Genomic DNA, 26,811 nt, shown 5'->3' on the forward strand with positions numbered 1-26,811 from the left:
AGTTGTTTTTACCTAGACTTCAGTTTAGTTTTTCCTACTCTTGATAATCAGAACAACTGCCTGATGGAAATAAAATTTGAATTAGAAAGTAACTCACGTATTATCTTTAAAATGAGAATAGGAACAATATTGTAAGAAAGAAACAAGGATATATTATAGTAAACCAAATATATTTTCTTAAATGTGATTTTTTTTATATAAAATAAAGCAACATTTAAGCATTCAGAAATGTATTTATTGACATAAAACTGTAGTGTATATATACCTGTAACTAAAACCAGTGTCTTTTCATGATGATTCTTTCTAATTTGCACCAAATTAGAAAGCAGTAAAAACACCAGCAGATGGGCCAGAGTGGTTGGCAACAAACCTTTTCTCCTCAGGTCACTGATAGAATTGTAATGAAAAATTATATATTCTTTTGCGCTTTACTCAGCACCTCTGTTTAGGACACCATAAGCACAAGATATTGCCTAACATTGCCTTATTTGCTGCATATGCTATAATCTAGCAAGAAGAAGTAGCTTATGCATGCAAACTGGTTTACATGTATAAAGCACTTCTGCAGTTTTTGAGGATTATCAAGAAGGTTTGGTCTTGTCCTGTGATTATAATCTTGTGGAATTGCATTTAAATATACAGCATTTTACTCTATACTTAGTATTATTCAAGAAATAATATTACATAGCAACCTTTTAAAAAATAACATAACTTAGACAAAAGCAAACTTTAAAAATACAATAAAAACTCAAAACCAACTTAGAAATATCAAGTTTGGGTTTAGGAATTAGATAGCCTAAAATCTCCCTTATTTTTTACCATTCCCTTGTCACTGAAATTGTTGCTTGAAACAAGACAATATTATCTTGAATTTATAAAATTTTTGTACTCAAAAGAAATTTGGAAAAAATAAAAAAAAAAGAAAAAAGAAAAGAAAAATTTGGAACTATCAATATATATGACAAACTTTTATTTTAGCAGTATCTTTGTGAATACTAATTCTAGGTAACATTTATTGAGTACCTCCTTTGTACCAGGAACTCTGCTTAGCACTTTACATTTAATCCTTACAACTCTCTGAGGTAGGTAATATTACTGTGCCCATTTTACAAGGTCTCCAAATCAAGTTTCATGGATGGCAAAAGGCACACATGGGGACGTTCATATCCTGGTCTTCCTGAACTGCTTATTAGACTGTGAGCTCCTTGAGGAGGAAGGGGGCAGAGTCTTAGCGTATCTCAGTACCATTACAGTGCTGATTGCATAGAGGAGAAAGTTAGAGAAGACCCTTTCACTGGGTGTCATGACAGTGGGTAATAGCTAGGTGTAGCAGGTTGAGTGGCCAGACCAGAATTGTAATGCTTCACACAAGCTAAGAAAAATCACATTTGTTAGGACATTAGAGTGTGAAAAGACTTCCACAAAAATGATAGAGTACTATGAAAATTAAATGTTCAAACTCACATCTAATTTCCCTATGATTACATCTAATTAATCAGTGCCAATTTTATTATTTATTATGATGTATGATATTGAAGACCAGGGAGTTTCTATTATGTTAAGCTAGTTCCTTTGTCCTCCTATAAATCTTTAACAGCTTCTTACTTCACCTTAAGGTTTCTTTTCAACTCATTTGTATCTCAGCAAGGAAAAAAATATGGAAGGGAAACCATGTAAATTAGTTCAATTTCTCTGAGGCAGAGAACTCCGGGCTATGAATTTCTGGTGTTTATGTGTTAGTTGAAATAATTAGAACTTAAAAGTGGTCTTTTGGGTTCTTTATTTAAACATTTACTACTTTATTTTCTTAGTAAATGAGATCAGGAATAGCGATTTGATTAAATCACATTCATCACCTATAAAAATGTTAAACTTCTTTATCATTGTAACTTTGGGCTTCTCAAAGACCACCAGCATCCTGAAGAAGAGGACAAGAGCCACACAGGAGCCATTCTCCTGCTCTTGCCCAATTCAGAGTCCCCACAATTTTTCTAGAGTTCGCAAGCTAGCACAAAAGTCTTTTGAACTATTTAAGCTCACTTTAACTGTGTCCTGAAGTCCTAAGTAAAAATAATTTATTCCAAATTGGTCCAAAGGGAATAAAAAGCAAAGTGAAAAGAAATAATTTTATGTTGTCTGGACTGCCAAATTATATAAAGGTAAACAACTCTAGGGGAAAAAAACAAAAACAAGTGTTAAGCATTTTTCCCCCTCCACTCATAAAAAGTACTTTTAAAAAAGTGCCTTTCTTTTATGCACATTAAAGCAAACAAAAAGGATTGACTCAGTGCTCCACTTTGTGGGGAAGACAGCCTGGAGATACTTTAGCTCCCTGCTAAGCCTTTGGTATCCATCAGAACTGTATTTCCATAGTTGTAAAATTGACTATAAGTGAAAGTCTGTTTAATCATCTGTGCATTTCCAATTTGCCTACATAGGTAAAAGCACTTAGAACAGTGCCTGGCACATAGATAGTACACAGGAAATGTTAGCAATAGCAATAGAATGGCTTAGATAGCATCTGTATACTGCCATGACAAAGAAGGAACGTCAAAGGGGATGACTATCTAACCAGAAAAGTAAATAGGGATTTTGATAAAGTCTGAAATTGAGCATTCATGAAGTTTCAGGAGCCCACCTTTAGGATTCCTGCAATCCTACTCTTTCAATTTGTCTTCAAACATAATACAGAAAATATGTTTTAACAAACAGAGCAATCCTTTATTTCAAACTTCTCTTAGACTGCTCTAACTTATTTAGGGTTTGAGGAGATATAAAAATGTCCAGCTTAGGGCGCCTGGGTGGCTCAGTCGTTAAGTGTCTGCCTTCGGCTTGGGTCATGGTCCCAGGGTCCTGGGATCAAGCCCCGCATCGGGCTCCTTGCTCCATGGGAAGCCTGCTTCTCCCCTCTCCCACTCCCCCTGCTTGTGTTCCCTCTCTCACTGTGTCTGTCAAATAAAATCTTAAAAAAAAAAAAAAATGTCCAGCTTAATCACTGTTTGAATGTACTTTATAAAAAATACAGCTGAGAAAACCATGCTGTGCTCAATTTAAAAGCAAACCAAAATAGAGCTCAAAGGACTGAACTAGCAAGGAATTAACATAGGTTTATAATAGATATTAATATTAACTGATAACCCAGGCTGTATGACTGGTAAAATCTTTTCAGTGTTTAATCTTATAAAAATCATTTGGTTATCAAGCAAAGGAACTAATTTTTTTTTCTGAGTACCAAAAGTTTTGGTAAGCCTACCAAAAATAAGTTTTTTTTTTTTTATGAACATATCTTAATATACTCAATAAACCATTCCACGTGAAAATACAGAAAAAATAAAATTTTAAACAAAATATAAATTCTAATACAGAAGAAAAAAGCTGAATGGGAGCAATAGAAAAGTTATCAATTTTAACATGGACCTTATTACCACTAGCCAAACCTCCTTTAGTATGAGGTCTGTGGGTAAGAAAATGCCAATATAATCATGTTCAAATATGTAAATGAGCTGCAGCTCCAGGTTTCCAGTCACATGCTTACTGAAGCAATAACATGATACATTGACACTGCTTCCATTTCAGGAGAACCTGGTTATAAAGAACAGAGCTAGGAACATTACAATGTACTTGCCCTTTGGTGTAGTAAATTGAGCTAGACTTTTTGGTTTACTTAATTACAGAGTCTTACTATCAAAAATAGATGCTCTAACTTAAAAAAAATACTTTCTTTGGTAATTTTGGATGACATTTCTGAGAAAAGCCCATAAAAGCTCCCTAAAAAATAAAATAATACTTCAAGACGTAGATATAAAATTCTCAAAGAATCCTCAATTAAAAACACACAACTTCCTTCCTGTTTCTCTTTTTGTCAAAAAAGCAGGTTATCTTTACACAGTCTCTGTAGCTCCAAGGAATTCCATTTCCACAGCAGCTTTTGGCGCTTGGGCCGAGCTACTCTTCTTTCGGAATTCTGCTGCGATTTCCTCAAAGGACTTTCCTTTGGTTTCTGGGACTTTGAAAAATGTAAACAGAGTAAAGGCCAGGACCACTCCAGCAAAGAGGAAAAACACATAAGGTCCACAGAACTTCTGCATAGAAACAAACAGAGTTCCAATTAGCAGCTGTTCTACTCCATCTCTGTTCAGCAAATTTACACAATATTAGGCTGCTTACCGCAATGTACTGGAAACACAGAGCTACAATGAAATTGCAGGTCCAGTTGCTAAATGCAGCTATTGCTAAAGCAGCAGGCCGGGGTCCTTGACTGAAGAACTCTGCCACCATGAACCAGGGGATAGGGCCAGGCCCAATCTCGAAGAAACTGACAAAGAGGAAGATGGCTACCATGCTTACATAACTCATCCACGCCAGTTTATCCTGAGGAAAAAACAAAATGAAAACAAAAGTGGGGTTGGGATTATTGGCTGCTGCTTCCTTTAGCTAAATTCACCTCTCACTGAGTTCAGAGGTGACGCGGCTCTCTGCCTGATAGGTTTATGTGCAAATAACTACAGATTATTCTGGTTTGAGACTGGTTTATTCTAGTCTCAGTCACGCTTAAATCTTTTGAATCCTGTCATTAGAAAATCCTCTGGATTAGGACTTTGATTCTCAGTCATTCTTCTCCTGTGATAGAAGCAAGGCAAGAATCTATGAGCTTTGCTCCTATTCATACCAAGATTACTAGACAGGATGCCTTACCCTCCATGAAGTAGTGGATGAGGATGCTGGGTTGGAGAGGTCCTGGTACATTCCCTAGGTCACATAGGTAGCCAAATGGCAGAGCCAGTGTTAGAACCTGAGCGGGGCTGACCCCAGAGACTATACTCTGACCATTTGGCGACACTGCCTTCCTTGGTAACAAGTGCAATTCACTTGTGACATTTAAGTCTTTAAACCCCAAAAGCTAGTCCCCCTTTACTTTACATTTCTTCCTTGTATTCTATGCTGTTCCTCTGGCTTTATTTCATAAGTCAGTCTCAAATGTTTTGACATACAGAGCACTTTAGCCTGGAACACAGAAGTGCTATCATATGGTAACCAAAAATCTCAGTGCAAAAATCTACACTTACCAGTAATATAAGTCCCACAGACATGAAGATGGCACAGACAAACATCCCACTCATTCCTATTAGAAACAGAGAGCGTCGCCCTGCCTTTTCCACAAGGAATACCTAGGAAAGTTTTAAAACATACTGACTTAGTTTTTACTGCTGAAGAGGTAATTTTAATTTATACAGCTGGAAGGAGGCAGTTCTATAATCCCGTTTTACAGATGTGGAACTGAGTTGGGGGGTGACTCTTGCCTTAGGCGGCAGAACTGGTCTCAGTGAGCAGAAGTAATTAACAGATACCTGCTTCATTTAGTCAAAGTGATTTGAATAGCCATTCTGGACAAAGAGCCATAACCTTACCATCACTCTGCAATTATCACTTGAGTACAGTATTAAGAGGCTGTACATCTTGGATCTCTTCCAATAGATTTCTTGTACATTTAAAATGGCTCTACATAAAAAAGGACATTAATTTATCTTTTGATAATTATCCTGTTCTAAGTACAAGGTTTTGTGCACAGCAGACAACCTGAAGTAGTATAACTGTTGCGTTGTCAACCATTCTCATCCAACTTTCTCACTGCTAATAAAGTCAAATTACGACCTGACAACTTACAGAATTTGATCACTTTACCAAATAGTCAGATCTGCATTTTTCTGGTGTGCCTAAAGTGTATTTGGTACTGGAAGTGAATTATCCATTTGAAAAGATAAGACTTTAAAGCAAAGGCTTAAAGTGCTTTCTTACCCTAATTTAGGAGATAGATCATTGGTACCTTGGGGTCTGTGGACCTTTGCATTAATGTTTAACATTTACAATTAGACAAGACCAATGTTTGTTTATACAGACTCTTCTTGCTTGATCCTTGGGATACTGCCAAGGTTGGTGAATCACACACAAAAATTATCTGTCATAATTCCTCACTTCAATGAGTAAATTGGCTTGGCTCATAAATCTATCAGTGACTCAACAGCAATTCAACAGCCTTGAGCTCTGGCTCTGAGAATATCTGAGAAACATTTGTTTTCACCTATAGTAAAAGCCCCTTTCATTTCAGAGGCAATTCATATTCGGGTTTCAGATCACTTCAGGATGATGAGCAAAGAGCCCACACTTACTGTTGAGAAGGTAGTATGAAAAACACCTCGCACCCAAGTTCATAACATTTATCTGTATAATTTGACTCTATGACTTTCCAAGTTGACTTGATGACACCATGTCAAGCTATCAAGAAAATAGAAGCATTTCTTCAGGAATGAGGGCTTTACTATGTTTCTTCTGTTTTTGAACAATTGTTACTAATAGGATAATAAATTATGAACTCACTCCTTGAGGATGGAGATGTCTGCCTGACCTAGAACCCTTGTCTTTGCCCAAGACAGTGTGTGTCATGCAGATCCTGGATGCCACTGCTTCTCCTCTAGACCCATCTATGTCCCCATTCCCTCCACATTTCTTCCTGTTTTGTTTTCTCTCAAGTTTACAGGCTCTCTTCTACCAACCCATCAGTGTGGGAGAAAATATGGAATGTGGAAACATAATTCAGCATGGAGTTAGGAAAGTCTTTCTTTTCCCAAATACTCATTCCAAAAAAAAAATTGATTGATTATGTCCCTTCCAAGTTGGTGAAACATTTAATACTTATCAATGCATATTCCTATTTGTATATCTTTATTTGAAAAGATACACAGAATTCAATAACATTGGTTAATTTAGGGGAGAGGAGTTGCATGACTGAAGGACTATGCTTTTTGTACTTTTTGATCCTTAAAACAACTTTTCAAAAATAAATATAATTAAAAATCTTAAATGTTATCTGTAGCCCTGGAGGGTTAATTAGACAGATGATTAGAGCTGACATTTAAAGTGTCACTCATCTGTTCAAAAACTTTCACAGAATAAATGGATAAACTCTAAAAAGGCATATTCAAAATAATCAAGAAACTTTTCCAAACAACTACTCCTACTCCAGCTGGGTTGGTAGGGAGGGGGGCAAAAATGAAATTCTGCAGTAGTTTCCTTTATAGGCATTTAGAATTTGGGTTACCCAATTTTGACAACTTGTTGCTTTACACAGCAAATCCTGTTACACATAAAATGTTTTAAGCATAATTTCTATATTAGAAAAATATGTTGAAGTAGGATTTGTAAAAAATATATCTTAGGAGACAAAAGAATGTGAGCAGTCCTTGGATTACATCCCAGTAGCAGGCCTTCATCGATTTTGAGTGGCCTTTTGGCTTGAACAGGCATTATCTCTAAAGGCATGTCTACAGAACTGCTGGTGTTCCCTTGTTATCTGTTCTACCTCCTCTTTCCAAGGTCCAGCACTGTTTAATGTAGTCTGGACAAATCTGCTTTTTGATCTAGGTAGCTAGGCTGTAATTTATTGACTACCCTAAGGTAATAGTTAAAAGTCCATGTGCAGAGAATGAAAAACAAGTGACTGAAGTATATTGAATATAACATGGTGACCAACATTTAAAAGCACAAACTTTTTGAATATCCTACATTCAAAGATAAAAATAAGCCCAATTATCCTCATTTTAGAGTGAATTACATGAGTTGGGAAGTTTTAGGGGTTTTTTTTGTTGTTGTTTGTTTACTTTATTCTTAGATTATTTATGTTAAATATTGTCAAGATACTGAATCATTCATTATATAAGGTATTCGGTCTTGAAAAGACTATATGACTTTTCCCCTTGTGAGAAAAAAAAATAACATTTCAAAACTAATAACATTTCAAGTTATACCACTTCTACTCCATCTCTTATAATATCACACACACTTTAATGCATCACCAGAAGTTATGGCCTTGTGAGCTATCTAGAAGCTCTGTTCATTAACCTAATATCGTTAGCATTTGCTGAGTCTGTTTAACCCTGTCATGGGCATAGATACGTTACAGAAGACCTTATTTTTTTTTAAAGTGTTTTTGCCAAGACATCAGGATAAAAAAAGGATTTCAACCATGGAAAGAGAGGAAACTAGGTAGAAGACCCAATATTGATAGGAATGACAAGTAGTCACCTGATCCCAACGGATTCAAGTACAGAGCAAAGGAAAAGGACTCCATCTATTTACACAAGGAAGAAGTCCTCTGTGCCCCAAGTAAGTTATTAATTCACAAATGAGTGACTAAATGGCATCCCAGCAAATGGGGACAACCAGTGATCCACTTGTTCAGCCATGCTTAGTAGTTTGTTATTTGCATATAGGACTCTTCCTGTGACCCACTTGGTTCTATACACCCAATACACATGAGCAATAAATCACTGGTTGCTTTTAGATCACAAGGTACCCCCTTCCCCCATTTCTGAACTGAAGAACAAGTAGCATATTTATCTAGGGTATTAACTCACAGAGAGAGCAGTGAAAACCATGTTGATGGCACCAACTCCAATGGTTGCATAAACAGGTTGGCTGATTCCAGCTGTCTGAAAAATGCTAGTTGAGTAGTAAAAGATCTGTAAAGTAATAACAATTTAGCTTTAATCAAGAATCCTAGCACTGTAGCTTGAAAGCAAGAAATATTTTAGGTTGTTTATTTTTAGTAGTTTCTATGGAACCATGGTCCCTAGAATGCCCTAAACATTTTATCTGTCCTCTTCTTCCAGGCAATGAGAAACCACTATCAACCTTTAGTGTTTGAAATTTCTGATTAAAGTTCTCCTTAAATTTAGCTGAAAACTTGGGGTCTGCATTATCTTGATATGTATTTTTTTATTTTTAAACTTTTTGTTAAGGTATAAAATACAAAAAAGTACACACAACATAAGTATACAGATTAATTTTTACAAACTGAACACACCTGTGTAACCCGCACACAGATCAAGAAATAAATAATTTCCAGTCTTCCAGAACCCCCCAGACTATCCCCCTATTTTTCCAAGGAAGCTCTTCAGCCTCTAACATCATGATAAATTTTGCCTAGTTTTGTACTTGCTATAAATGGAACCACACAGTGTGAATTATTTGGTATCTGGCTTCAACATTACCTTTGCGAGAATTATCTATATAGTTGTGTGTATTTGTACACTGTTCATTTTCATTGCTTAGTATTTTTTTTGTATTAATATACCACTATTTATTATCCAATCTACTACTGATGGGTATTTAGGTAGTTGTCATTTGGGTGAATATGAAAGGTGCTGTTATGAACATTCTAGTATAATCCTTGTGAAATATGTACACATTTACATCTAGGAATAGAATTACTAGACCATAGTGTATGCATATGCTCAGCTTTGATAAATATGGCAAATGGTTTTCCAGAAAAGTTGTGTCAATTGACACTCCTGACAGCGTGTATAAGAATTCTGGTTGCTATTGCTTTTAATCCAAAAATTTTCACTAATCTCTGTAGACATGGAGAAATCTTCAAAATCTCTCTAATGGCCTTTATTATTAATTATGTTTTTACGTTTATAATGGTCTTTTTAAGGCCATTCTGTCATGCTCTCATCCTCTCTCATTCCTTCCCCATTTATTTATTTATTTTTATTTTTTATTTTTTTAAAGATTTTATTTATTTGAGACAGAAAGAGAGAGAGAGAGAGCACATGAGAGGGGGGAGGGTCAGAGGGAGAAGCAGACCCCCCGCTGAGCAGGGAGCCCGATGCGGGACTCGATCCAGGGACTCCAGGATCATGACCTGAGCCGAAGGCAGTCGCTTAACCAACTGAGCCACCCAGGCGCCCTCCTTCCCCATTTAACACGTCCTGTTGCTGGCACCTCTTCCTGCAGATAGGGCTAATGGAGAAGGACTGTACAGACTGTGCTCAGAGAGGAGTAGCTTATAGCACACTGTACACTATCCCACATTTTTAGGCTGCCCAACAGCCTCAGTTCAACATTTCCTGGATGCCTCTAAGTCAGGCACTGGGATAGTAGCTAAAGCAGGGAGGTTCAGAAAGACTAAGTCTTGTTCGTTGGGATATACAGGCAGAGCTGGGAAAACGGATACAAATTTGGCCTACAAACCCCGAAGTTATATAGAGTATTAGATTAAAACGGACATCAAGGAACCATTAAAGGAGGATAGAGATGACAGAAGAGCAGTATTCACCTTGTTGATGGAGGTCCAGGTCTCCTTTTGTTTCAACAGATGAGAATTACTTTCTTTACCTCTTCCAAGACTCTGCCCATCCATAAGCCACCCCCTTGTGGATCTGTAATTAGCTCATAATAGAGGAAGCCCAAACCACATTTTTAACAGCAGTAAAAGAGGATAAGTGATTTTTTAAATCTTTTTTTTTTTTAGCAATTGCTTACTTTTTTTCTTCTAGTAGCTAATTGCCAGTAGAATAATTTTAGTCTGTGTAATGCGGTGATTTCAGTTCAAAACCTAAAAACTGGCTAGTTTAACATTCAGTATGTTTCTTAATCATGTCTTGTCTACTGCCCTCATTCACCACTGTCATGCCAGTTCACACTGTAGTTTCTTTTGTATGCTGGCTCCCCAAATAGAGAGAAAATTTCTTTTCTTTTCTTTTTTTTTTAAAGATTTTATTTATTTATTTGACAGAGAGAGACACAGCGAGAGAGGGAACACAAGCAGTGGGAATGGGAGAAGGAGAAGCAGGCTTCCTGCCAAGCAGGGGGTCCAAAGGCAGACGCTTAATGACTGAGCCACTCAGGCGCCCCTAGAATGAAAAATTTCTTGCATGGCAGGAAATTTCTTTGCACCTAGCCATTTGGTTTGATTTTGTTTTGTTTAGTTTAGTTTGTTTGTTTGTTTATAAGTAGGTTTCACACCCAGTGCAGAGCCCAACACAGAGACCAGCATAGGGCCTGAATCCACAGTCCCAAGATCAAGATCAAGAGTCTGATGCTCAACCAACTGAGCCACCCAGGTGCCCCTGGTATACTTCATTTAAATAGGTAAAGGGAGGTGGGTACCTGGGTGGCTCAGTGGATTAAGTGTCTGCCTTCAGCTTAGGTCATGAACCCAGGGTCCTAGGATTGAGCCCCGCGTTGGTCTCCCTGCTCAGCGGGGAGCCTGCTTGTCCCTCTCCTTCTGCCCCCCCAAATGCCCTCTCTCTCTCTAAAATAAAGAAAGAAAATCTTTAAAAAAAAATAATAAAGATACATAGATAAAGGGAACCATGGACTCCTTTTGCCTGGACTATCCGGAATCCTAAACTTGCTATTCAACTCTAGAAGCCCCTTAATTTAAGGTGTTTTTTTTTTTTTTTTTTTGTATAATTATTCTCCTTTTCCCGCTTTTGTATTAATTATGATTTTTGCTTTTTACCTTCCATCTTAATAGTCACAGTGTCATTGATTGTTGACATTTTTAAAAATTCTAATCCAATTTTAGAAAGCAGATGAGGCAAAACAAAGAAAATTAATGCTCAGTATATGTTTATTGTAGTAAAACATGATATCAACATTTTAAAATGCCTTTAGTTATTTAAATTTATACCCCTTTCCCGGGGTCCAGAGTCTCTTATGGTTTGTCTCCCTCTCTGATTTCTGGATATTATATGTAACTAATGAATCATCGAACACTACATCAAAAACTAATGATGTACTCTACAGTGGCTAACTGAACTAACTAAAATAACTCAAGAAATTCTAATACAAAAAAAAATTTATACCCCTTTCTTTCCCTATTTTAGGGAGTTAGAGAGTATTCTTAAACTTACCCCATTGATTCCAGAAAATTGCTGAGCCACATGCAGCATCAGTGCGACTAGAATAGGCTGTTGGTAGCTGGAGTTGGTGAAGAGCTGAATTATGGAGACTTTCTGTTCACTGGATGCTTCTTCTTTTTCCTTTCTCATCTCATTGATGTCTTTGGTGACATCAATACCTCCTCTGAGTCTTTTCAGGCCTGCCCACAAAATGATCAGATTGATACAACTCAGGTCAAAACAAAAGCAAGTTTATTTTTATTATGTTAATGAAAGAGCTATAGTTCTGCATAGCCCATTCTATTGCTTTACAGCATGAGTGTTGGCAATTCTTTTTGTTAAATTAAATCCTGTTTTTAAATTTTGAGAAAAACATTTTGCTTTATCTAATGACAAAGAAAACTACGATCTTTGTTATCATAGAAGCATAATGCAGGTAAAGGCCTTTTAGAAGCCTCTGGTTGAGTCCAATCCTGTGCACATGGGTTTCCCACTTGGGATCAAGTGTTTATGGATTTGAAATGGCATGCATGAGTCATATTGAAGTGATCTTGCACATTCTTCTTACATGTAATCATTGACTTCATTTGGAAAGCGCTCATACCAACTTGACCAGTAAACATTCTTGCACATTGTTTTTCATTAGTTGATAGTTCCAAAACAATAGGAAGAAAGAAAACCACCCACAGGCTTACTTTTCTTTGCTTTGACTTCTTCATCCAACTTGATGTAAAGGTACCTGGGGCTTTCTGGACAGAAGAAGAGCAGCAGAGATTGGATGATGGCTCGCACAGCAGACAAACCAAGCAGGATATGCCACTGCTCATGATTGCCCAGGATAAAGTTGAGGCCAACAATCTGAAAAGGCAGGGAGGAAGCATGGCAACTGCACAACACTTTGGGTCTGCCTTCTGTAACCATTTGTTGAAAAAGTACGTTGGTTATTTAATAGTAATCCCTGACAACTTTGCTTCAAGTATGCCCAAAGCAGAAACTATTACTAGTGTGTCTTACTTAACTAAATTTGGGACTATTTGTTTTACAAAGAGTTCACTTAGGTTTGTTTTCATTAACGCATATGGGCCATTTAGGATGGGAAACAACCAAACTTTTAAGAACACATTTGACATCTAAAGCAACACCAAAAACCATGTGTAACTTTGGACCCTAAAAAATTTCTCCTTAGATTACCCAGAAAAATAAAATGGGATTATATAGATAAAACAATCATTATAATGAGACCCAGATTTATCATCCTTATTGCAGTGGTTTACCCTCTGGATAATCCTAGGTTAAGGGTTCTGAGGACTCTGAATCCATGGGATGGAAGGGAAGGATAGAGCCAGCTGAACAAAAAACTGCTATGGTAATCATACACATATTAATTGTCCAGGTAAAATGCTCAAAACAAAGGAAATCCAGCAGTTAAAAATGTGAAGTTTCCAATTCTTTGAAATCTGAACAGAATAATTTAATTCTAGACTAGCTCCAGAAGTTCAACACCTGGCATGTTGGGTCATCTCTAGTGCCAACCCTACCACAGATCCAAGGGGAGAAGTGAGGAGTGAAGCAGTAATAATTTAGCTTTGAGCTAAAAAGCCTAAGTCTCTACAGCATCCCCACTCCCAATGGTGGAACTAGTTTTTTCCGCTGTGCTGGTCTATCAGGGAGGAAGAAGCTGGATAAAGTAGAGGATGGGTGAAGTAGGGGATGGGAGTTTTTACCTGACTAATAAGAATGCCCGTGACAATGGCCAGCTGGTGAAGTGTGCCAAGAGCACCCCTGAGTGTGGTTGGAGCAATTTCACCAAGGTACATTGGAACCAAGCCTGAAATTAGTCCTGCATAAAACATGAACATAAATGTGAAAGTACAGCCAGGACTATCTCAATAACAATAATTTGGTTTAAGTATAGTCAATATCCTGACTAAAAGGTCCTGTCAGAGTCTGTTGGAAGACCCCTTGTCCCCAGTCATAGACACAGTTTATGCAAAGAATATTTGTTGATAAGACTCGATTGAAGTTGTAGTTGGATATAGCAATAGAAAGAAATGGTTAGTCATGGATTTGACAATTATTCATAGCATTGCCTTATTTAGTTAAAACCATGTTAAAATTGACTTTACATCATAATGCCTCAAATTGTCTTCAGAAAAGAGACTGAAGAATGCTTTAATAATATTCTTGATCTAAACTCATAGTATTAAAGGAAATTAGAACATATCTAGGCCAATCTCTTTACTTGATAGAGGTGAGAAACAGTTTATCCAAGATCATAGTGCAATAGAGCTTTAGCACGAGAACTACAAGCCCTGAGTCTACACAATGTGGAAGTACCTCAAGATCACTGTTAAAGTGGTGAGGGAGGTGTGGACAGGTGGAAGAGGTTAAGGAATTCAGGGACTCTTCCCTCAATTACTCCACCCAGAGCAACCCAGCTTCTTCTTTATTCTCTCCTAACAATGGGCTTCAGAAAAGATTTTGGTGCTTAAAGGAATACCAAAAAATTGAAAAGCCCTAGGCAATTCTGCCTTCTATAGCTTTCTTAAACACAGATGTACTCAGTCATGTTGGAAATGGTGGAGTATCCAGCCATTTGCTGAGTGCATAAAAAGGTTAGAGACTATCAACAAGCAAGGTTGAATGCAATGTTTAGCATTTTCTTGAGAATTTAAAAATAAGACTTGTTAGAGTCTTCCTCTTAGAGAGTTTGTCTATAAAATGAAAATATATGGTTTTTGTGTAAAAGATTAATTTGGGAACTCTTTCAATATGTTTTTAATGCTTTAAATTGTTCTTAATATCTCACATGAGCAGTTGCATGATTGATATGGCATCTGAATTTTGGCTGACATTTACATGTGACTCTAATGTGTGGTCTATTGAACTTAAATGAGAAAAAGCCCATTTAGGGCGCCTGCGTGGCTCAGTCATTAGGCGTCTGCCTTTGACTCAGGTCATGATGCCAGGGTCCTGGGATTGAGTCCCTCTTCGGGCTCCCTGCTCCTCAGGGAGCCTGCTTCTCCTTCCCCACTCCCCCTGCTTGTGATCCCTCTCTCGCTGTGTCTCTCTCTGTCAAATAAATAATAAATAAAATCTTTAAAAAAAAAAGAAAAAGCCCATTTATTTGTCCCTTTTCCAGGCTGTACTTTCTGTGTAATACCTCCTATTGTAGCTCAAGAACATAATAATGTAGATAAGCTCACAGGTCTGAGTTCACACAAATTTAAAGTCAAAATGTATTTCCGGGAGCCTGGGTGGCTCAGTTGGTTAAGCGACTGCCTTCGGCTCAGGTCATGATCCTGGAGTCCCGGGATCGAGTCCCGCATCGGGCTCCCTGCTCAGCAGGGAGTCTGCTTCTCCCTCTGACCTTCCTCCCTCTCATGCTCTCTGTCTCTCATTCTCTCTCTCTCAAATAAATAAATAAAATCTTTTTAAAAAAATGTATTTCCTATAATCTTTAGCAATTTTAATGCTCAGAACAGGACCAGGCATAATTTAAAAAGATAATTGGGGAGTACAAGTTACTTGGCTATGCTAGTGATAGGTTGCTCCACAATGTTTATAGCATTTCTTTTCAATTTTCCCAAAAATATTTGTGATTTTTTTTTCATACTGTATTTTTTAAAATGGAGAAAGAAGAAAGAAGAATCATGATTTGGAACTCCTTAATAGTGTTATTCTTTGCATTTTACAGAACATCCAGTTAATATATCTAAGGCCAGGCAGAGACAGTGCCAGGATTAATTCATTCTGAATCTAAATCTCTCCACATGTGGGTTGCCTCTTCACCTTGATAAAGCTATCCTAGCTTTCAGCTATTTGTATTAACATTGAAAACAATGAAAAGAGACTTTTAATTAAGTTATTAACTTGTGGGTATTTTGGACTTTTGTTTCAGGGGATCATTGAAGACACATGAAGCTGTAGTCTTTTCTCTTTGCAAGTAAAAACTATAAACATTTTATACATCATTTTGTGCTCTCACACCCTCCCCCGGCCCCAGTGGATATTAGTGCTTTGAAAGACAGCTCTATGATTTGGGACAATGGGTTAAAACCTTGGCTCCAAACCATCAGAATCAGGGCTTCACTGGCATTGAGAAGCTAAAGATTTAGCTATTTTAGAGATGAAGTGATCCTCCCTTTTAGAGATGTTCAGACCTCTGCTGATTAAATTTGCTTCTGAAAATTTGAAACTTCCAAAAGTTTGAAAAGCTATTTCCAAGAACTAGTGATTCCAGATATTCAGATGTGAGGTTCGCAAGGGGCGCATCCTTTGTCCATTATGAACTCCTCTACCAGCTGCTCCTGCCTGACTCCCTGTCCCTGTGGTCACTGCCACTGTAATGCTTCACCCAGCCGCGTCTGAAATCCAACCGCTAAGGGAATGTGGTCTGAAGGATGGGCTTGGGTGTCAAGGTCTTTTCAGAAAGGAGAGATAGATACCTAGGTGGCCAAGTAGGCCATAAGAGCCAAGGTGGAGGTTCTGGGTGTAGCAGTGTGCCACTGTCTACTGCAGAGCAGGAGCAGTAACAACAGCTGGCTTTTCTCAGCAGCTTACTATAGGCAGACTCTATGCTGAACATCTTACATGTATTCTCACAAGTGCCCTACATCATACATACTATCTCCTTCATTTAACAGATCAGGAAGCTATGAGTTAAATTATTTATCTTCGATTATACCCCTGGAAATTGCCATGAGCAAGAAGATAGTTTCACAACTCCCACTTACTGGTCCCAAACCTCCCTGACTCAGGACTTCAATTTTATGCTATTGCCTTTCCCTTTTGTGATGCCACCTCCGGCTTGAAAACTTCCCTGCATGTTACCATATCTGCCTTTAGAATAATTTTAAGACAAGTGTGTGTGTGTGTGCACACGTGTGTGCATGGTTGACTTACCACAGTAGAGTCCTGATATGCTTCTTCCTGAAATTATAAGAATGTGAGATGGTCCCAGTTTTGAAAACCCCATCAAGAGAGCTCCAACTAATGAGAGAATGTTTGCTACCAACATGGCTTTGATTCTGAAATTTTAAAAACCAAGAATTAAAAATTCAGCATCAAAATTTGATAAAATTATTTGCTTTCAGAGTATGCTAAGATATTTACTTAAGAGCAGTTATTTTAATTTTTCTGAAAAAGTTAGTTGGGGAATTTTAAGCCATGATTGCTAGTTTGATTTATCTGTGGGCTAAAGCATTAACAGTAAATAATGTTTATAATGAAAAAATCTGGGTTTCATGCATGTGATCTCCACAGTTTACTAGAGATGACTCAGTTTTGGTGATGACTGGTTTGATTTAAGATAACACTTCTGAAATTTTTTCAAACAGTTAACTAAGTTTTCTACAAGTTGCTTGTTTTAAGTAATTGTCTGGTGATAGCTATATTCAACACTGTAGTTGTAATCTATTACATCCTCTTTCTTTCCCCTCTTTCTTCCTTCTCTTCTCTTTTTCCTTCCTTCCTTCCTTCCTTCCTTCCTTCCCTCCTCCCCTCCTTCCCTCCTCTCCTCTCCTTTCTTTCTCCCCCACCTTCTTTCTTTCGTTCTTAATGGTGCAGGTTTTAGTTGATGTAGATGATGTAAGGACTTTCAAAGTTAAATTTATTTTACTATGAATTATTTGGAAGTAAATTAAAATTTACTTTAAGTGTTTTATCATAGAGAATTATAATTATTCTTATTTTAACATTGCATGTCATCATATTTCCAGAACCTATGAATTAATGTCAACCAATGTAAAATATGTATAAAGCTGACAATAGCAAAAAAAAATCATTTTCAAAATTAATCATATGAAAATTAACAACATTTGCAGATATCTGATACTTTTATTCCTATTAAATGGGAAAGTGGGGCACAAAAACCTTCTTTAAAGTTCAGTAGATGATGCTAAGACCAGTAAAAGAACCTGAATGGACAGGTGTGGAAATATTTGTGCCACAAAGAAATGTAAGCATCTTGTTATGTTCTGTGTCAATGTTTCAAACTTGAATAGGTGAGCTTTTTCTAAGCACGTATCTTTAATACCAGACAGATTTTTTTTTTTTTTCTGGAGAGTAAAATTATGTAGTCTTATACTGCAATGATTGCCCAACAAGTATGTGATAGGCTTAATAATATCCCGTTAAGAGTCCACATCCTAATCCTCAGACTCTGGGATATATTACCTTATATAATAAAAGGGATTTTGCAGATATGATTAAATTAACAGTTTTGAGATAAAGCGATTATCTTGGATTATCCTGGTGGGCCCAGTGATGGAATCACAAGTATTCTGGTAAGAGGAGGGCAGAGGAGAAGATAATGTAATGGCAGAAATAGGATTGGAGTAATGTACTTTGAAGATTGAATGGGGGGCCACAAGCCAAGCAATATGGTGACCACCCGGAAGCTGAAAAAGGGCAAGGAAATGGGTTCTTCCTTCAGAAGCTGCAGTAGGAACCAGCCCTGCTGACACCTTGGCTTCAGCCAAATGAAACTGAATTTGAGCTTCTGACCTCCAAAACTATAAGAAAATAACTGTTGTTTTCAGCCACTGTTTATGGTAACTCATTAGAGCAGTAATAGAAAACCAACATAGGAAAATGTCAACTACTCAAAGGGAGGGGAAATAGTGATTTAGAGCTGGTCAGTTTCAGAGCTGCAGAGCAGAAAAAGACAGGGCTATTTCTCTCTGAAGTACCCTTTCTCTACTCAAGTTCAGAGGGCAAACAAATTCAATAATTTACCTTAAGAAATTGTTACTAGCTGGCTAGTACTATATATTCTGTTAGGGAATATATTCTATTAGGGAGAAAAATTCGTAAAAGAGATAGTTTGAAAGTATATTTGATGCCAGATTGCTCTAAAGTCCCTCTTCCTTATCATCAGTGGGTGCTAGAGCACTTTGTACCACTTAAAGGATTTTAACTTCTGCTCGGGCATGAGAAATGGCCAAGAATAAATAATCCAAAAATACATGAAATCACTGAATCAGGGAGAAGGAAATATATTTCTAAGTATATTTCTTTAAATTTTGCTCTAAATACTCCTGTTAGCATAGGCTTTAACACTGTCATGATCATTGTCTTCATCAGCATCAGCATCAAAGTAAGGCTACATTCAGTGCCTGCTTACTATGTGCTAGGCATTGTGATAAATCCTCTGTCTGTGCTCTCATGTAATTCTCACAATAATGCCATGAGTTAGGTATTATTTTTTCCTACATTGTAGATGGATGGGGAAACATCTTAGAGAACCTAAGTAACTTGCTCATTTTCACACAACTATTAAGTGTTAGAGCTGGGGCTTGATCTGTATGAAACCAAAGGTTAATGCTTGATTCTAGTGAGTTCCATTTTTTTATACAAAAGAAAGAATGCATTTAAAGGCAGGCTATGTATACCTTCCTTCATTTACGGTAGTGTGGATTGCACAGACCATGGTCTTCTCCACCATGTCATTGTAATTAAATTTTAAGTGCACAACTTCGGGAAAAATTGACCCTGAGAAGCCAAATCTATGAAGCAGTGGCCACAGACATTTATTGCCTATTACACAATTATAAGGAAAGACTTTTTTTTTTAAAGAGGTAATGGAAAAATAAGCTTTTATTTACTTATTTTTAATTGATGGAGCAATGACCTGGTCAATAAGGAAAATCATGTCATTTCTCAATGAATCTTCCTAGAAAAATAGTTTATATAGAGACTGAACTCTTTTGTCTTAATTTTGATGTTAAAATTATTTTTTAAAAAATTTTTAAATATTTTATTTATTTATTTGACAGTGAGAGAGGGAACACAAGCAGGGGGAGTGGGAGAGGGAGAAGTAGGCTTCCCGCGGAGCAGGGAGCCCAATGCAGGGCTCGATCCCAGAACCCTGGGATCATGACCTGAGCCGAAGGCAGACGCTTAACGACTGAGCCACCCAGGCACCCCTGATGTTAAAATTATTAATTTTGTGGGTGCTATTCATGGAGAATCATTTTTCTACTGATACTTGGAAGAAGCCTCACTTTTAGTTTACCAAAGTCATTTGATAAATGATCATTTGACATTGTTTTGGGGTATGACCATTGTTGATGCTAAATTCTAAGACTTGAGAGGGTATGCATCCTGTATCTATCACGAGGACATGAATTAAATGCTTTAGAGTACATCACTAGACATGTCAAAATCTCATTTCTAAATGAGATGAGAACAAGGGCTTACATTTTTTCTTTCTTTCTTTTTTTTTTTTTAAAGTAAGCTCCATGCCCAACTTGGGACTTGAACTCACGATCCGGAGATCAAGAGTCGCAGGCTCCACCAACTGAGCCAGCCAGGCACCCCTTAAATTTTCTCTTTAGGGGGGAAGAGGTATAAAACATTAGTAGCTGCTAAAAGAATTGGTTGATTCATATTTTAAAATTTAACTTTGCTTAATTTTATTTATTGTAGAAATATTAATCTAGAAAATTTTCCAATTATTGCATAAACCAGTTTGGTTCAAATTAAAATGATTTAAAATTTTTTTTAACAATTAAAGTCAGTTTATGAACCCTGTAACTTGCAGATTCTGATTTTTAAGTTCAGCTAAATACCAGCAAATTGATAAAAATGTGAGAAACTATTATCTTTTGTGGTAGAGGAAAGTCCCTTTCAAGTAAGAACAAGAATAAAACTTGGGTTATTATGCTACTCATTTTTTTAAAAGATTTTATTTATTTATTTGAGAGAGAGAGAGCATGAGAGCTGGGTGAGGGGCAAAGGGAGAAGCAGACTCCCCGCTGAGCAGGGAGCCTGATAGGGTCATGACCTGAGCCGAGATGCTTAACTAACTGAGCCACCCAGGTGCCCCAATGATACTCATTGTTTAAGAAAACTTCTTATAGTCTTATATAAAATCTCCAGTGCAAGAGAAGGAAATTATCAGAATTTTAATAATGAGAGAGATAAAATTATAATTTAAAGTAAGAATTTAAAAAACTAAATGAATTGTAATCTAGAATTACTAAAATAGTTACCTATATATATATATACATCTTTAGAGGTTTTTGCATTTTCTAAATTTTCCATATTTGCGTATTTATTTTTATCATCAGAGAAAAAGAAATTAATAAACAAAAGGTGGCCTCAAAACAGAAAATGAGTCCAAAAAAAAACCCATTTGATTTTCTGATTTTATTTCCTCTCTCTGTGTGTGGGGGTGGAATCCCAATTTTTAGTATGCCACATGACTAAGTGAATGAAATTTAAGTGTAAAGGAGTTCCAGGGAGTTTTTTTTTAAATGACATTTTTAATCCAATACACTTGATAAAAACCAGGGTAAAGAAGTGGAGACACTACTTGCTTCATCTCTGGTTGGGGCTTTGAGAGAGCAGTAGCAACAGCTAGAAACCCATGCCAAGTATATTGGGCAATTGGGAGTTAGGGATATTGATTTGACCTTAGGACTTGACTGATCCAAATGCCAAATTCTAATTTGAAAATGAAAAACTGGATGTCTGAGAAATGGAGTGATTTGGTGAAGCAAACAATGGATTCCCTGGTTAAAAATTTTACTCTTAGCTCTGCCATTGAGTTCCTGAGTTAACCATTTATGTAGTGGTTTCTTTTTTTTTTTTTTTTAAGATTTTATTTATTTATTTGAGAGAGAGAGAATGAGAGAGAGCAAGCACATGAGAGGGGGGAGGGTCAGAGGGAGAAGCAGACCCCCTGCTGAGCAAGGAGCCCGATATGGGACTCGATCCCGGGACTCCAGGATCATGACCTGAGCCGAAGGCAGTCACTTAACCAACTGAGCCACCCAGGCGCCCTATGTAGTGGTTTCTTAACATGTTTTATTTTATTTTAGTTTTTTAAAGATTTATTTGAGAAAGAGAGAGAGGGAGAGTGATCAGGGGGAGGGGCAGAGGGAGAGAGAGAGTATCTCCAGCAGACTCCCCACTGAGCATTGAGCCTGACTTGGGGGTGGGGGCTGGATCTCAGAATCCTGAGATCATGACCTGAGCCAAAATCAAGAGTCAGACACCCAACTGACTGAGCCACCCAGGCACCCCAATATGTTTTAAAACTAAAAAATTTAGAGAATCAAATCAGTTCTGTGGAAATACACACCAAACCCACTTTTGCTATAAATGCCTCTATGGTTAAGCAGATTAGGGCAACAGCTTTCTCCATTATTTGTTCTAAAACCTAATTCATAGGTTCATGAATTGAAAAGAACAACTCTGAAACTATTCCACAAAAGGAAAGATGATTTCTTTCTCAACAAAGTTTTAGAAATCCCAAATACTAAAGTTTCCATGTTTATGCTTATTTATGAAACTTGCCTACCTTCCAAGCCGATCCCCTAGCCACCCGCCAAAGAATGATGCAATCATTCCACCAACTGCAAAGCTAGACACAGACAAGGACCAGAGCATGGTGACGAGGCTAGTAGATGCTGTAGTTTCTTCCTCCACCAAAGGTGTTGGTATTGAATCCCCTAGGTATGGGACTGTGGGCAGTTCCTTTGTACTGTTGATAGTATAGTTGTTGATAGCTTTTCGGTCATTCAGTGGAATACCCAAAATGTATTCATAATGGGATATTATTACCTGAGGAAATAAAATAAAGAAAAATAGCTCCAACATTTCAAATATTCTATACACCTTTTGTTTGTTTTTCCCTTAGAATGTTGTTAGGTGTTTAAAAGGGTCATCCCAATTATATGTATTATATACATACAAACACAGATAGATTTACTTATAGTTGACCATATCCTGTAAAACAGAGGTTGCAAATTCCAGTGCCCACATGAACTAGGCAGGAACAAATAAGTGAAGGAGAACCTTGATAACTAGAGGACTGAAATACTGTATATTGGGAATATAAGAGCAAATGGGCAAGATTATAGCACTGGAGAGCATTTCCCCCACCTAAAGAAGGAAGCTGCAAATGTGAGACTAGTATTGCATGACCTTTAATTTTTTAAAAAAAGCCAGAAATCTGGGTTTTTATGTAAAATTCTTCAAGTTTTAAGTGCAGGCATCTATTCAAATTGAAACTATTCTGCAGATAAAAAGATACATTTTCACACCATGTTACCTCTGCACAGCAGGGTTTAAATTGATTTATGTAAATATTCTAATAGAAGCATAAAAATGGCTGTAAGAAAAAAGTTTGGGAAAGATAAGATGAAGCCAAAAATAAAGTTAGTATACAAAATATAAACCCTCGGTGCTATATCCTTGCTAGAAATATGCTATAAATTTACCAGTAAATTTCCTAGAAGCCAGTGCAAAGAGAGGAAAACAATCATGTATATTGAATTTCAAAGATAAAAATAACTCAGTGGCCCCTGAGAAGGGATTGATACCTGAAGGAGTTTCTTCCTCTATGTCCTCACAAATTTCAGTATGTAATAGAATGAACAGAACTCAAAATTAAATATCACAGCCATAGTTTATCCTGTGTTTCAGAAGAGGCAAAGATCCTACCAAAGTATAATTGAGTAAAGCCACAGCCTTCGGGCTTCTTCCCTCGTCCTTCCTCTCAGTGCTGATTTGGTTACTATTCAGTGGCATGGGAGGACCTCTGACAAGAACCTGGAACGAACCTGCTCTAGGTTGTCAGTCATGGGCAAGGCCCTATGTGGTAAAATCAGCTGAGTGAAGGAGGGAATTGATACCCTCTTATGATAAAAGAAGGCCGACCAAGACATTTGCCTCATTAGCAGACCATTCTACATGGATAATATGCATAGAAAAAAGGCTAGAAGGAACTATCTGAAATGTTCTCAGCTGTTTGCTCTATGTGGTAGAATTAGTATAGGTGATTTTTTCCAAATACTTTCTATAACAGGTATGTGTAGTTTTTATAATCATAAAAAAGTGTGATTTTAAAATACCCTTAAACAATGCCACGTGTCATTCCACTAACAAACACAAATGAAGCTGAACATCTATTTTTCTATAATGATGTTTAAGCAGCTTGTTAAACACAGAAAGAGGGGCTCTAGAGAGGACACGAAGCCCGATGCCAGTGGGGGATCCCTATTTTCAAGTCTGGCTCTAGGACTTGGATTGAAGGAAGGGAAACCTTAGCCTAATTTTCTCTCTCCTTCCCTGGAGAAGATGGTTTAAATAGGATGTGAAAAGGTCTTCCACAAAGAGACTCTGCTGATCCTAAATTACGGTGATGCTGAACCAAATTTCAAGAAGGCTGCTAAATCGGCACATGTTGTCATAACCCACAGAAAAAAGTGGTGACCCCCAGCATTGTTATCTAAATCTCTCAACTACAGCAAGACCACCACACTCATGATAATATGTGGCACCCAACCAAAGCACATCTTCTGGCCCAAGGAGCGACGCTTTCAGGTGATAGACTGTGGTCAGTACATTTTCCTTGGAGTCCAACATTGTAAGGGAAGAAGGTGAAATATGATATATTTGGAGAAGGAAAGATGGTGGAGGAGTAGGGGACCCTATTTCAACTGGTCCCCAGAATTGAGCTGGATATCTACCAGACCACTCTGAGCACCCAAGAAACCAGCCTGAGATGTAAGAAGATCTGGATCTCTACAAACAGAATATCGCAGGCTGTTGGTTTTGAGGTACGAAGCGGGGAGCTGTGATTCCATGAGCAGATATCGGAGGATAAACGGCAGCAGGAGGGTGCCTGGACATGGGGATCCTACACCACCGGTGAGTGATAGCCTCGCACGCTGGGGATGGGTCACAGACTCACTGACCGGTAGCGGCGGGGAAAGGACTTTAGGGCAGCCCCTGGGGTGGAACCTAGAGCAATGGGGTCGGGTGGGCAAACTGGGAGCGGCTGGCGGTTTTAGAAGCACAAAGGGCAGAGACGTGCCCTGACCTGGAGGCAGGACTGGGAGTGCTGCGGAGGGGCGCACAACCCAGGACGCTGCAGTTTATAGCAGCACGGACAGAAATGGAGATGGTGTGGCCTGGAGAGCTCACTGAAGAACAGACTGCAGTCTCTCTGCTCTGAGGCAGAGGGTTGGAAACGGTCTCTTCTGCTCTGACTCGTGGAAGAGACACGGAAAGCCACCAGCGAAAGCCGCCAGAGAACAAAAGCCCCAAAGACTGATTCCTGCTGAGCCCATCCCCCGCCACAGGGGCGCAGGGCAACTCTGCCCAAACAGGGTTGCCTGAGTAACAGAGCGGCAGGCCCCTCCCCGAGAAGATAGGCTGGGAAAACAAGAGGCCAGCAACACTAAGGTCCCAAGAAAGCAGGTGCATCTTGTTTGGGTTCTGGTCAATAATTTGGACTCTATACATTGCCTCAAACACCCATCAACAGAATGACTAGGAGGAGGAATCCCCAAAATAGAAAAGACTCAGAGGTTATGACTTATGCTGCAGATTTACAAATGGATGCAGATATAACCAAGATGTCAGAGATGGAATTCAGGCTAGCAATTGTGAAGACAATGGCTAGAATGGAGAAATCAATTAATGGCAACATAGAGTCTCTAAGGGCAGAAATAAAAGGTGAATTGGCAGAACTTAAAAATGCTATCAATGAGATCCAATCCAATCTAGATAATCTAACAGATAGGGTAACTGAGATAGAAGAGAGAATAAGCGATCTGGAAGACAGTATAATAGATAAAAAGGGAAAAGAGGAGGCCAGGGAAAAATAACTCAGAATCCATGAAAATAGAATCAGAGAAGTAAGTGACACCATGAAGCATTCCAATGTCAGAATAATTGGAATCCTGGAGGGAGTGGAGAGAGAGGACTAGAAGATGTATTTGAGCAAATCGTAGCTGAGAACTTCCCTAATCTGGGGAATAAAACAAACATTTATGTCCTAGAGGCAGAAAGGACCCCTCCCAAGATCAAGGAAAACAGGCCAACACCCTGACATGTAATAGTAAAACTCGCAAATCTTAGATACAAGGAAACCATCTTAAGGGCAGTTAGGGGGAAGAGATTCCTCACGTACAGAGGGAGGAACATCAGAATAACATCAGACCTATCCACAGAGACCTGGCAAGCCAGAAAGGCCTGGCAAGACATATTCAGGGTACTAAATGAGAAGAACACGCAGCCAAGAATACTTTATCCAGCAAGCCTATCATTTAGAATGGATGGAGAGATGCAGAGCTTCCACGACTGGCAGAAACTGAAAGAATATGTGACCACTAAGCTGGCCCTGCAAGAAATATTAAGGGGGGTTCTATAAAAGGAGAAAGATCCCAAGAGTGATCTACAACAGAAATTTACAGGGACAATCTATAAAAACAACGTCTTCACAGACAACATGATGACAATTAATTCATGTCTTTCAATAATCACTCTCAACATGAATGGCCTAAATGCTCCCATAAAACGGCACAGGGTTGCAGATTGGATAAAAAGACAGGACCCATCCATATGCTGCCTACAAGAGACTCATTTTGAACCTAAATATACATCCAGAATGAAAGTGAAGGGATGGAGATCCATCTTCCATGCCAGCGGACCTCAAAAGAAAGCTGGGGTAGCAATTCTTATATCAGACAAATTAGATTTTAAACGAAAGTCTGTAATTAGAGACACAGAAGGACACTATATCATTCTTAAAGGGTCTATCCAACAAGAAAATCTAACAATTGTAAATATCTGTGCCCCCAACATGGGAGCAGCCATCTTCATAAGCCACTGTTAACCAAAATAAAGAGTCATATTGATAACAATACGTTAATTGTAGGAGACCTCAATACTCCACTCTCAGCAATGGACAGATCATCTAAGCAGAAAATCAACAAGGAAACAAGAGCTTTGAATGATACATTGGACCAGATGGACCTCATAGATATTTACAGAACATTACAGAACATTCCACCCTAAAACAACAGAATACTCATTCTTCTCAAGCGTGCATGGAACTATCTCCAGAATAGACCACATACTGGGTCACAAATCAGGTCTCAACTGATACCAAAAGATTGAGATTATTCCCTGCATATTCTCAGACCACAGTGCTTTAAAACTGGAACTCAATCACAAGAAAAAATTTGGCAGAAATTCAAACACTTAGAAGCTAAAAACCACTCTGCTCAAGAATGTTTGGGTCAACCAGGAAATCAAAGAAGAACTTAAACAATTCATGGAAATCAATGAGAATGAAAACACATCGGTCCAAAACCTATGGGAT

The 26,811-nt window shown here is 38.0% G+C and overlaps 1 protein-coding gene across 1 annotated transcript in view; it reads right to left on the reverse strand.

Annotated features, from left to right (window-relative positions):
* Nucleotides 1-3,724: 3,724 nt before the first annotated feature.
* SLC2A2 (solute carrier family 2 member 2) overlaps nt 3,725-26,811 on the reverse strand; it is a 34,937-nt gene continuing 11,850 nt past the window's right edge. Inside the window, exons 3-11 of the mRNA XM_034989899.1 lie at nt 21,997-22,259; nt 16,593-16,717; nt 13,412-13,527; nt 12,383-12,545; nt 11,700-11,887; nt 8,412-8,516; nt 5,067-5,168; nt 4,168-4,371; nt 3,725-4,082 (exon numbers count right to left, since the gene is read on the reverse strand). Of these exons, the coding sequence (XP_034845790.1) occupies nt 3,882-4,082; nt 4,168-4,371; nt 5,067-5,168; nt 8,412-8,516; nt 11,700-11,887; nt 12,383-12,545; nt 13,412-13,527; nt 16,593-16,717; nt 21,997-22,259 (1,467 nt within the window). The 3' untranslated portion in view covers nt 3,725-3,881. The remainder of the gene's footprint in view (nt 4,083-4,167; nt 4,372-5,066; nt 5,169-8,411; nt 8,517-11,699; nt 11,888-12,382; nt 12,546-13,411; nt 13,528-16,592; nt 16,718-21,996; nt 22,260-26,811) is intronic.

The sequence above is a fragment of the Mirounga leonina genome, unplaced genomic scaffold (genome assembly GCF_011800145.1).
Source record: "Mirounga leonina isolate KUSES-001 unplaced genomic scaffold, KU_Mleo_1.0 Mir_115, whole genome shotgun sequence".
Lineage (NCBI taxonomy): Eukaryota > Metazoa > Chordata > Mammalia > Carnivora > Phocidae > Mirounga > Mirounga leonina.